The sequence below is a fragment of the Caretta caretta genome, chromosome 3 (assembly GCF_965140235.1).
Source record: "Caretta caretta isolate rCarCar2 chromosome 3, rCarCar1.hap1, whole genome shotgun sequence".
In the NCBI taxonomy this organism is placed as follows: domain Eukaryota; kingdom Metazoa; phylum Chordata; order Testudines; family Cheloniidae; genus Caretta; species Caretta caretta.
Genome location: NC_134208.1, coordinates 8,651,669 through 8,665,032, shown reverse-complemented (window position 1 = coordinate 8,665,032; position 13,364 = coordinate 8,651,669). Strand labels below are relative to the sequence as shown.

The following is a 13,364-nucleotide window of genomic DNA, read 5'->3' as shown; positions in this document are numbered from 1 at the left end:
TAATTTCTGCAAGGCTGAAGAGCTGGGAGTTCTAATGACCACTTGCTACTCTGCTTATGTATTTGAATGGATCTACCTTGCCCTGTATTGTTCCCTGCCAACATCCAGGGCTGTAATAGTCTTCTGGGCAGGGAACTTGTTACTTATCAGACAAAGCTCTCTTACACAGCACTGTATATGGACATGGTGCTGTACAAATGCCAGCATAAAATATTAGTTTTATCTGTTTGAGGTAGGATCTGCAAAATGGAAAGAGCTGCACAATACAAAGCAAAGATCATTCAGACTCCCATCTAGACAGAGCCTGAATTAGCTTGAATGAAAGCTCCCTGGAAAGCTAAGGAAGAGCTGAACAACAAAGACCTGGAAGGATCTTCAAACTGAACCAAGGGCAAGGCTTCCCAAGGGCTACGAAGAACGTTCAGCATGATCAAGAGGACTATGGCACGTAAATGCTTCACATGAAATGGGATGCAATAGTTCCTCCTAGTCCTCTGAATGAAAGAACAGGTCCAGGTAGCTAATTGGCTTGCACATTGCTGCAGCACACTCACAATAAAGCAGTTGTTACTCATCAGAGCAGGGACAAATAGTATCTCATTCTACTTCCATTTAATGCACATCAAGGCCTTGGCAACCCCAAGGAGATACATACCTTTCCATAACTGCCAGACACTCCTTTCTCCATGTGAACCGACTGCCTCGCCGTAGTCTGAAGGTCCCAGAGGTAGCTGTGACTGGGGGAGGCGTCTGTCTCCATTCTGGCTCTTCTACTGGGATTGGAGCAGGTCTCATACTTAACGTAGCCCCTAAAAACAAGAATAAATACTGTGTTTCCTAATGGACTGAAAATCTTGCTTCTCTTCTCAGTCCTGCTAATAAAGAAACAACTGACTGGTGAAGCCATTCAAGCCAAAGATAAAACAAACACATTAAAGACACATAAGGCCAGATTGTGTCCTCACACAGGCATGAATCAGGAGTTACCTTGTTGAAATCAATGGAGTTAAACTGGTCTAAGTCAGAGGAGAATCAAGCATGCAGTCTTCGTTATACCCACTTTGGAAGAGGCAATTTGCCCTCATCAAGATGGCCAGCTTCATATAGAATGTCTGAGCTGTGCTCAGCGGGGACCCATTCCGGCTTTGCTTTGTGCTCTTTGGTCATGAACATAAAAACAGCCAGACCGAGTCAGACCAAAGGCCCATCTAGCCCAGTATCCTGCCTTCTGACACTATGCTGAAGTTAGGCTTACCAGCCTATAATTGCTGAGATCGCCTCTGGAGCCTTTTTCAAAAATTGGCATCGCATTAGCTATCCTCCAGTCATGTGGGACAGAAGCTGATTTAAATGATAAGTTACGTACCATAGTTAGTAGTTCTTCAATTTCACATTTGAATTCCTTCAGAACTCTTGGGTGAATACCATCTCGCCATGGTGACTTATTACTGGTTAATTTATCAACTTGTTCCAAAACCTCCTCTAATGACACCTGAATCTGGGACAATTTGTCACCTAAAAAGAAGGGCTCAGGTTTGGGAATCTCCCTCACATCCTCAGTCATGAAAACCAATGCAAAGAATTCATTTAGTTTCTCCACAACGGTAGGAGAAACTAAATGAATGCTGCTGGCTACATTCTGGAGTGAACCATGGCAGAAATCTGGGGAGAGATGGCATGTGACCTTGCGCCGCCCCCCAATCCTAGGTTGCCTCAGAAAGACATGGCACCAGGTACCAGGAGAGGGGGGTCCCTCCAGGGGGCCCAGCCAGACATGGAGGGCTGAGAGCGCCAGGCAGGGAGAGTCGGTCACCCCCTCATGTGAGAGAGGTGTATGGGAGTGTGTGTGTGGGTGGGGGGGATAGGGGTGTGGTTGTCACCCCTCCCTGTGTGGACCCTAAAGCCTTAAAGATAAGAAGGTAAATAAAAGGAATCCAACTACTCAGTATTTCTTTTTAACAGGGGCTCAGTCAATTTGATGTTAATTTGAATGCTTGTACTGCATAGTTCTGATTGATTGACATTGAACTCGCTTGAATTTGAGTAATTTTACCTGGTGCCCCATATTCAGCATAGGGAAATATGGTCACCCTATGTAATAGCCTTATCCCCCTTGACTGCTCCTTTAGCATCTCGACCATCCAGTGGCCCCATTCGTTATTTAGCAGGCTTCCTGCTTCTGAGGTATCTTAAAAAAAATTATGTTATTATTTTTTGAGTCTTTGGCTAGCTGTTCTTCAAAATCTTTTTGTGCCTTCCTAATTATATTTTTATACTTCACTTGCCAGAGTTTATGCTCCTTTCTATTTTCCTCAATAGGATTTAACTTCCACTTTGTAAAGGATGCTTTTTTGCCTCTGCTTCTTTTAATTTGCTGTTTAGCCACGGTGGCACTCTTTTGGTTCCCTTACTATGTTTTTTAATTTGGGGTACATATTTAATTTGGGCCTCTAGTATGGTGTCTTTAAAAAGTTTCCATGAAGCTTGCAAGGATTTCACTTTTGGCACAGTACCTTTTAATTTCTGTTTAACTAACTTCATTTTTGTGTAGTTCCCCTTTCTGAAATTAAATGCTCCCATGGTGGGCTGCTTTGGTGTTTCCCCACAAAAGGGATATTAAATTTTATTATGTTATGGTCACTATTAGCAAGCTGTTCATCTATATTCACCTCTTGGACCAGATCCTGTGCTCCACTTAGGGAAGGAGTCGGAATAGGGGCAGGGAAGGGGTGGAGCTGGGGCGGGGGCTTTGGGGAAGTGGTTGGAATGGGGGTGGGAGGGGGCGAGCAGGGGGCGGGGCCGGGGGCAGAGTGGGGGTCAAGCACCCACCAGCGCCAGTAGAAGTCGGCGCCTATGCTCTACACTGTAGTTTTTTGCCATGCAAAATATTTACCCAGTTAAATGTATCATCATCGGCTGGTCGCACCATCATTTCAAAGTAGGTTTTTGGCCAACTTTTACCAATGTTGGTGCACGATTTTGTACGTTCTTATGTTTCAGAAAAGTATCTGATGGACACTGCCCTTCAAACACAGAATTAATGGGTCAGCAAGAGTTGGGAAATGTTAGCTTCCCCCGCAGTGTCTTACCAACAAACCTCCCCCTGACCAGGAGCTGTGAGAGCAGAGGCTCTCTCCACCTGCTCAAAAGCAGGCAATTTGGTAGCAGTGCTCTCTCAGGAATCAGATGAAAATGAAAGAGCATTTCAGTGATACTTAGCATCAAGGTAACAGCTGCAGAGTAATGATATTACATTAGTGTGTCTAAAATTTTTCTTAGGTAAAGGAGAAAAAAATGGAATAATTTTTTTTAAGAGCGTAAATCTGCTTCCATGTAAATCAGGCGTTGATACATTTACTTACTGAGTATAAAATGCTTTATTTTTTTTCTTTAGGGTAGTGATAGCCTTGGTGGATCAATTCACGCATTTCTCTTTTCCATGGGGCAACATCAGTAACAGCAGCATCCTGAAGTTGGCAGAAGCTGGAGAAATGTTTTCAGAACTGGGGATGAATATAGGCCTTCACCTCAACACATACACATGAGATCCAGCACAAGGAAAACCAAATAGGAGCATCAGGTGCTTGGAGCTCAGCTGCTGATAGGGGAAGTGCTGTTCAGCATAAACACTGCTGGCATGATCTTTGGTGAAAGAATCTGAGAGAGCTTCTCCTCTGAGCTCTTTGGTCACTTGTTCTTTTAACCTGCTGCCCCAAAGCATCACCTTGATTTTCTACCCACCCAGCTCTGCTTCTATAGTTTCTTTAAAAAAATGCATAACATGCCATTTGTTCTATACTCAGGGCCAGATTCTTCAATTATACCAATGCACCTCTGCATGCAGATCCAGTTTACCTGTACCATGATGGGTGTATACAAAAGCCTATGACAGATCACAAGATCTGGCCCTAAAAACAGCAGATTTTTAAAAGAAGGGATACTGCTATGTTTTTGGCTCAGTAGATCCACAAAGTTAGGAAGCAATTAAATAAAAGCTCTGAGAATTGTGCCATAGCATATACATCAAAAGGTGAGGCACTCTGTACGTGAAGAGAGAGAAATTGTGTGGGATAACATGTGGGGAAGCCCTATTCATAGAGCATATAGGACTAGCATCTCCTACCGTCATCCAATGCCAGATGTGACCTTGTCCATGCAATGAAATGGATGTGACTAAATCGTTCCCTGGAAGGACCACGTCTAGATATCAGAGAGGAGTTCAGTCTCCATGGCCCTTTCAGTGATTGGCCTTTGTGCTGAAATTGCCAGCTAGGTTACCTGTTATTTGTTGTTCCCTTTCCCCTAATCTGCATCTTCTTGTGTGTCTGTCCTTACACTGTGAACGCCTGGGGGCGGGGACCATGTCCGCTTTTCATAGAGTTTAAAACCAGAAAGGACAACCGGATCATCTGTTCTGACCTCCTGTAAATTTCACCCTGCTGCTCCTATGCTGAGGCCATTGACTTCAGTTAAAGAATTTCAGTCCTCAAGAGACTAAACTATTCCATGCCACTGGCAGAGAACAGGAGAGACCAATGTGTCACCAAGGTCTGGGGTTCCAGCAACAGTAAGGAATTGATTAGGTGAGATATGCCCAGATGATCCTAACAGGCGATCTATGCCCTATGCTGCAGAGAAAGGCAAAATGCCCTTAAGGTCCCTGACAATCTGACCTGGGGAAAATATCCTTCCTGAGCCCAAATTTGGTGATCAGTTTGACCCAGAGCATGTGAGCAAGACATGCCAGCCAGGTAGCTAGGAAAGAGGGCTCTCTGTACTACCTAAGGGTGCTGATTCACTCTCTCTCATCCTGTCTCTAGCTAGGGCTAACCTTGGATGCTTCAGAGGAAAGTGAACACCCATCCCCACCCCCATACACCAAGAATACATCTGGACAATTGTGCACCTGGGAATAACATTCCTTCCTGACAACTAGCTGAAGCCTTGCAGTGCGAGATCTGATGATAGCTATTGTCTTAATTGAGAGGCGCAAGTGTTCTGAGCGTGTTGAGGACAATGCTGAGTTTCCTGTTCTCTCCATGAAGGAAGGGGATGAATAGGGGGATCTGTAGATTCACACACTCCAAGGCCAGAAGGGACCAACAAAACCATCCAGCCCAGCGCTTCCCCACCCTCACAGGTGGTAGAATTTCCCCAAGAAGCCGGATTAAAGCATATCTTTTAGGATACGTATACACTGCAGCTCAGAGGTGTAATACCCAGCTCAGGTAGATGTACACAAGCTAGCTTGAAAGCTAAATGTAGCAATGTGGCTGCAGGACAATGGGCTAGCCACCCAAGTACAACCCCATCTGAGACCCCAGATACATATTCAGGCAGCTAACGGGAGCTGCTGCCATGGCCATGCTGCTACTTGAGCAGAGCTAGTGAGTGTATGTCTACCCGGACTGGGAATGACCCATCCCAGCTGCAGTGCAGACGCACCCTTGGAAAGATATCCAATCCTGTTTTAAAGATTACGTGCTGGTGAGTCCACCATCTTCACTGCAAAGCTGTTCCAATGTTCAATTAGCATCACTGCTAGGAAACTGCATCTCATTTCAAGGCTGAAATTTTCTACCTTCAACTTCCAGCCACTGGCTCTTGTTTTGCCTTTGTCAACAAGGTTGAAAAGCCCCTTCTATCGGATTCCTTTCCCATGTGTAAGAACCTAGACACAGTGATCACATCATATCACCTCTCCACCTTTCCTTTGACAAGCTGAATACGTTAAGCTCCTTAAGCCTCACGTCGAGGAGCTGGAAAACAAGCTTTATGATCGCTTTTGTGGCCCTCCTTTGAACACTCCTGCTTATTTCAAAACTCTCTTGAAGTCTGGACACCAGAACTGGACACAGTGATCCAGCAGCTGTCTTTGAGTGTTTGGAGAATGCTCAATTCAACCCCAGTGCTATGCTAAAGAAACAATAACATTTTTTAAAAAGTGCCAAGCATGATGGTTTTTTCAGTGTGGACACAGGTTCATTGGGACCTGCCCTGAACCCATCTCATCTCACAGGTCACTGACTTCTTATCATGTGATAACTTTTGGCCATTACTGAGCTGGGCTGGATTTGAAACTGCAACCTAGACAGTGAAAGACTTTTTGCAATTTTACAGACAAGCCCATCGTTTAGATACAAGCTCTTCAGCACAGGAGATCTGTTCTCTGTGAAACGCTTAGCACGCTTGATGCACTATAAAAGAACGAATCATACCATCGCAACCCTAATACAAAGCTCCTGGGATAGCCAGCATCTTACTTTTTCATAAGCTTTTCTTTTAGAGCCAGACAAGGGCTCCCATGGCATTAAAATGATGGAAGATGCTACATGTTGCTGACAGCTGCCTCTCTCTTCAACCTGGCAGCACACACAGCCTTGGCCAAGATGACTATTTCTGCCTTCCTATTAAATGATTGGCAGAAAAAAAAACAGCTTAAATGTGGGCAATCAGACCACATATTGTAGTCTTAATACATCATTTCTACAGCCTGTCTGCTCTGTCACAGCCCAGAGAGAAGGTGCCAAGGTTACTAAGCAATGAACATCTCACACTGCCCCCTGCTCCCAACCACACTAATAAGGCCAACCTTAATTAATTTTTTTATTTCAAAACATGGGTATGGGAAGATTTGTTAGAACAATGCAAGACTTCACTGATGCAGTAACGCTTAAATTTGGTTCCAAAACATAGAATATCATGGTTGGAAGGGAGCTCAGGAGGTCATCTAGTCCAATCCCCTGCTCAAAGCAGGGCCAATCCCCAACTAAATCATCCCAGGCAGGGCTTTGTCAAGCCTGACTTTAAAAACCTCTAAGGAAGGAGATTCCACCACCTCCCTAGGTAACCCAATCCAGTGTTTCACCACCCTCCTAGTGAAAAAGTTTTTCCTAATATCCAACCTAGACCTCCCCCACTGCAACTTGAGACCATTAATCCTTGTTCTGTCATCTGCTACCACTGAGAACAGTCTAGATCCATTCTCTTTGGAACCCCCGTTTCAGGTAGTTGAAAGCAGCTATCAAATCTCCCCTCATTCTTCTCTTCAGCAGACTAAATATCGCCAGTTCCCTCAGCCTCTCGTCATAAGTCATGTGCTCCAGCCCCCTAATAATTTTTGTTGCCCTCCGCTGGACTCTTCCCAATTTTTCCACATCCTTCTTGTAGTGTGGGGCCCAAAACTGGACACAGTACTCCAGATGAGGCCTCACCAATGCCGAATAGAGGGGAATGATCACGTCCCTCGATCTGCTGGCAGTGCTCCTACTTATAACAGCCCAAAATGCCGTTAGCTTTCTTGGCAACAAGGGCACACTGTTGCCTCATATCCAGCTTCTCGTCCACTGTAACCCCAGGTCCTTTTCTGCAGAACTGCTGCCTAGCCACTCGGTCCCTAGTCTGTAGCAGTGCATGGGATTCTTCCATCCTAAGTGCAGGACTCTGCACTTGACCTTATTAAACTTCATCAGATTTCTTTTGGCCCAATCCTCTAATTTGTCTAGGTCCCTCTGTATCCTATCCCTACCCTCCAGTGTATCTACCACTCCTCCCAGTTTAGTGTCATCTGCAAACTTGCAGAGGGTGCAGTCCATGCCATCCTCCAGATCATTAATCATTATAAACGTATTTATGAAGTGCCAAACAGGTGCTCAGCCCTCCACAAAACATGACATGGTCCCTGCCCCAAAAATGCCCCATCTCAATAAAAAAGTATCACTGTTAATTAGATTAAATGAAAGACATTCCAATATCAACTGATCGTAATATTTTGCACTGAGTATTTCTTTACACAAAATCTTCCTTCATCCCCATCTGCAACTGCTTCCATAAAGAAAAACACAAGTGCGAACACATAAAATGACCTATCAGTTTTGCAGCATTATCATTAATTCCAGTGTCCTCTCTTCCAGAAAACCATTGATCATCAAGTTGGGAGTAAGATTATTATATCTAGTAGGAACAATATAGCCCTATTATTGCATCAGAGTTAAAACATTTCCCATAACTAGTTTTCTTTCTTTCTTTCAGTTTATCTGAGGCTGTCTGAACAAGAGTAACAAGCAAAGACACTAGAAAGATGTAGAGACTATCCATGGAGAAAAGCTAAACAGCGAAGAACATATACCAAAGGCCAGACAAAGTTGGGAGCCAACAGAAGCTTTGGAAGAGCTGAGCCCGCTTCTGTATTAATAGCAGAGAACATTACAAAATCTTGTTGTTCTAAGGCTTCAAAACACAAAATTGCTAGATTAGCAGATACAGGACTGTATGTGAGTGATTTAAAGCATAACCCACCTATGTAGCACTGCTATATAATAGAAAAGGAGAAAAAAAGAAGTCATTTTTTGCAGTATTTATATTTCTTTTCTGTCTCTGCCTTACAGTAGCATCCAGAGACTATCATCATGTTGGTGCCATACACACACATAGAAAGAGACCGTCCCTTCCCTGAAAAGCTTACAGTCTAAGTAGACAAGACAGATAAAGGAAGTATTATCCCCACTTTACAGATGAGAATGGAGGCACAGAGAGTTTAAGTGACTTGCCCAAGGTCACACAGCAAGTGTGCGAGAGCCAGGGACTGAACCCACATCTCGTGAGTCCAGTGTCTTAACCATAAAACCATCCTTCCTCTCGAGGTCCCAGGTTGATTTTATCTACCTTCCTGGCCCGTCAAAACTGTTCCTGCTCTACAGGAAGGGAGTGTCTTTTTCAATGTTACTCAGCTGAATTCAGCCTGAGAGATGCCAAAAAGGGACAGGTCTGTAGGTATACATTTACCTAAATAAGAATTAAACTGAGAAAGTAGCTCCCATGCCCCATTGTCACCAAAGAACTCCCAATTCCCAATGTGACACCACAGCTTGGAGTAAACGAGTCACAGAAGGGAAAGGGATACAGTTGTCTTCCCAGCTGCTGGCATTGTAGGGGAGACAACAAGAAGAAAAACAGACAGAACGAAGCATGCCTCTCTGTAGAAAGTTAGAAAACAGAAAAGGCACATGCCGATAATTTAATTTTGTGAGTTCTTTGGAAAAAGGGCTGTGTTTTAGTGAATGGTCGTACAGCACCAAGCACAACGTAAGTTTCTTCGGGCAGGAACCATATCTCTGTCTGTATGATGTATTCACCATTAGCACTCCACAAATATATATTAATTATCCACTGACTGGCCAGTCTGGACTGCAATACAATTGGTTGCATGGCAACAGTTCAAAGCAGCGGATTGTCCTAAAAAAAAAATCCCCTCGAGTAGAAAATTCGAACAGCTATGGAAAAACAAAAAGGGTTTTCCAAGTCTCTCTTAGTAAATTGAGTGTTCTATTGGTCCGAAAGGGAATTTAGAGGCATCAATGCAATCCCTTGGCATAGGTAAGTGTCACTTTGTCTTTACAGTACTTGAAAAGGCTGTGTAAGGTCCCTTATGAAAAAACAAAATTAAAAAACCCCAGTAAGCGGCTGTTCAAGAAACTCTCTCCTGTGCCAATACAAAAGAAAAAAAACCAACAGACAAGTCCCCAGCCAGTCAGACAATGAAGTAGAACTTCAGAGTTTAACATCAGTTCATTTTGATTTAAATTGGTAAACTCTCATCAGAAATCAGTTCTGAGGAGTGAAAAGACACATAGGAAGATATGGGGGAGGGAGGCGTCACTGCTGAGTTTAACAAGGACTCTCTTACCATGGCCCAAAACGCTCTCTCACAAACAACCCCAGGCAATACTGTAGCAGAAGGATCTATAAGGTTATTGGAAAACAAATCTAAGCAGCAGTTTCAGTCTTCAGGAGAGGCAGTATTCTGTTTTCCAGCTCTTTCCAAAAGCTCCAGTCCTCTTTTCCTGTCAGTTTTTGGGCCATGTCTTCTGTCAAAGGGGAATTTCTGGGAACTATTCCATAGGATGGAATCTGAAGGCAGCTGATGCTAAAACTTGTTTCCAATAACCTTACAGATCCTCACACAGTGCCAACTGCAACATCAACAGGGATGGTAAAATTGGTGTTCCTCACTGATCACAGCAACCTATCAACACCTCCCTCCCCTGGGCACAGTCACTCTCTGAACAGCATTTCCAGATGCTTGAGAGAAAGAACAAAACTCAGAACTGTGTGTCTGAACCTAGCTGACCTTAAATTAAAGTATTCCTGGACCAACTGATGTATGAAGCCTCTTTATGTGCAGTTTACACACACAGCACTTGTTTTCAAAATCTGTTTTTACTGGAGTTTTACTTAACAGAACTCAGACTTTTGGAGCAAAGCTCACAATAGACAGACTGAGTTTTGACTCCCTTTAAATCAATTACATTTCAAAGGGAAGACAGATGGCACAGGGTGGGTATAAGCAGGCCTCAGATTAAACAAAGGAAAACTGAGGCTGAATAGTATCAAGGGGGTGGTCAGGGACTGTGGGATTTGTCAAAAGGGAGTAATGGAAGCCTGGGTCAAGCAAGAAACTACAAGGAAGAATCCTGCCAGGGGACAGACTAGATGATAACTTCACAAGTAACACTGCCATCCCTTATTTCTGTGATTTTCTATACCCACAATTTTGATTTTTCAGAAGAGAAACAAGCAGGCTTTGCAAGACAAATCTTGACACCATCATATCCCAACCATAGGGTCAGGGCATGATCCAAAACCCATGACACCCTACTGAAAGACTGCCCTTGGTTTTAAGGGGCTCTGGATCAGGTCCTTAAACCTCCTGTTAGTTTATATGACACAGCTATTTTCAATGCTATGGCATGTTTAAAGTTCCCTTCTCTTGATCCAACAGGGCTTATCTATTATTTATATTGAGAGGCTGGGTGTAAATGTAAAGCCATCTGATTACACCTCCAACAGAGACTACATATTCCCACACTTTCAGAGGGTGTGAAAATGAGCCAAGCAACCAAGAAACAGGCCAGAGCTGAAGACCTGGAGAGGCAGTGCTTTGGGTCACTTGCTGCAACCAAGAGTTTACGCTTAAAAACAGTTCTATTCCCAAGTAGGCTTACCCCCATTCCTCCTACTTTCTAAAAAGTAACTCAGTTACGGGATATCACCTCTTGGAAGATGCTTCAGTGCAGCAAGGTGAAGTGAACAATCAGTGCCACTCACAAACATGACCCAGGGTTTATTTCAGAAGTAAAACCTTAGCTTGTTTTGTTTACCAGGGTTTGTCTTCTCAAGCTGGTACCATCTGTAAAATGCCCTTTTCTTTTGTTCACTCAGGTCTGACCCCTGCTGCAACAGCCAGTGAGAGATCCGACTCTGGCTGATACCTACAAGAAAGAAGGAGAGAGGGAGAGAGAGAGAGAAAGAGAGAGAGAGAGAACACTTTTGTTCCATTTAAATTTTGACTGGATTCAGTGCTAGTGAAAGGTACTGGCTTAAGAGGCCCAGAAATGGAAAGCTAATATTTTATACATAGAAAAGGTAAACGGTTCAAGCTTCCCCCGCAGTGTCCCACCAGTGTGCCTCAACTTTTGTCCTTTATTATTTTTGACCTGACTCAGACTCCACACCCACAGCAGGCATGTAGTCCAGCAGTTAGTAGAAAGTTCACCAGACTTTGGAGTGGGCAGGTCTGGGTTCTATTCCTAGCTTGGCCACGGACTCTCACAACATGACTTTGAGGAAATCATAATATCGTTCTGCATCAGTTTCCCCTCCATAAAATGGGAATATTGGTACTTACCCATCATTGTAAAGTGCTTCGAGATCTACAGACGAAGAAGTTTATTAAAGTGATTATGATGATTAAATGCTTGCGGTGCATGCAGCGCTCGACAATGAGGTGAAAGCAGAACAGCAGTCTGTGATATACAGATATTAGTCCAACAGAAAATGAAGTCATTCACCTACCAAGTCATATCTCACAGGCCAGAAACAAAACAAAACCCATCTGTCAGATGATAAACCGCTTCCAAACACTATGTACCTGGGCTGGATTAGACCCTGTGACCTAGAGGTGAAAAGTTCCATCTCTCCAAGAGAAATTTAAATCAGACTTTCATAAAAATAGTAAGAGGAGGAAATTTCCCAGAAATTTTTTCAGAGTGAAGCGGAATGCAGGATCAACATCGGCATTCCATCCATAACATTGAAGGACAAATTAATTAGGACACAAACCAAAACTAACCAAAAAAAACGAGGACGACTTGTGGCACCTTAGAGACTAACAAATTTATTTGGGCTGAAGCTTTTGTGGGCTAAAACCCACTTCATCAGATGCATGCAGTGGAAAATACAGTAGGAAGATCTATATACACAGAGAACATGAAACAATGGGTGTTGCCATACCAACTGTAATGAGACCAATTAATTAAGGTGGGCTATTATCAGCTGGAGAAAAAAAAAAAACCTTTCGTAGTGATAATCAGGATGTCCCATTTCAAACAGTTGACAAGAGGGAGTGAATAACAGTGGGGCGGGGGAGGAATTAGCATAGGGAAATAATCTTTACTTTGTGTAATGACCCATCCACTCCCAGTCTTTATTCAAGCCTAATTTAATGATGTCCAGTTTGCAAATTAATTCAAATTCTGCAGTTTCTCATTGGAGTCTGTTTTTGAAGTTTTTTATTGGAGAATTGTGACTTTTAGGTCTAAAATTGAGTGACCAGGGTGGTTGACGTGTTCTCCGACTGGTTTTTGAATGTTATAATTCTTGATGTCTAATTTGTGTCCGTTTATTCTTTTGCGTAGAGATTGTCCGGTTTGGCCAATGTACAGGGCAGAGGGGCATTGCTGGCACATGATGGCATATATCACATTGGTAGATGTGCAGGTGAACAAGCCTCTTATGGTGTGGCTGATGTGATTAGGTCCTATGAGGGTGTCCCTTGAATAGATGTGCGGACAGAGTTGGCAGCGGGCTTTGTTGCAAGGATAGGTTCCTGGGTTAGTGTTTTTGTTGTGTGGTGTGTGGTTGCTGGTGAGTATTTGCTTTAGGTTGGGGAGCTGTCTGTAAGCGAGGACTGGCCTGTCTCCCAAAATCTGTGAGAGTGAGGGATCGTCCTTCAGGATAGGTTGTAGATCCTTGATGATGCACTGGAGAAGTTTAAGTTGGGGGCTGAAGGTGACGGCTAGTGGCGTTTTGTTACTTTCTTTGTTGGGCCTGTCCTGGAGTAGGTGACTTCCGGGTATTCTTCTGGCTCTGTCAATCTGTTTCTTCACTTCAGCAGGTGTGTATTGTAGTTTTAAGGCTGCTCAATAGAGATCTGGTAGGTGTTTGTCTCTGTCGGAGGGATTGGAGCAAATGTGGGTGTATCTTAGAGCTTGGCTGTAGACAATGTTGTCTACTTATGCTACATTGATGACATCTTTAACATCTGGACCCATGGAAAAGAAGCCTTTGAGGAATTCTAACATGAT

The 13,364-nt window shown here is 43.6% G+C and overlaps 1 protein-coding gene across 18 annotated transcripts in view; it reads right to left on the bottom strand.

Moving 5' to 3' along the window:
• The window catches only part of HMBOX1 (homeobox containing 1), a 156,793-nt gene that overhangs the window by 48,404 nt on the left and 95,025 nt on the right, over positions 1-13,364 (bottom strand). For 17 of the 18 annotated variants that reach the window (XM_075126329.1, XM_048845810.2, XM_048845816.2 and 14 more), the window contains 2 exons: positions 11,160-11,270; positions 656-809 (listed from right to left, as the gene is read on the bottom strand). In XM_075126329.1, coding sequence (XP_074982430.1) covers positions 656-809; positions 11,160-11,270 — 265 coding nt within the window. The remainder of the gene's footprint in view (positions 1-655; positions 810-11,159; positions 11,271-13,364) is intronic. The other variant, XM_048845819.2, reaches the window with a different exon arrangement.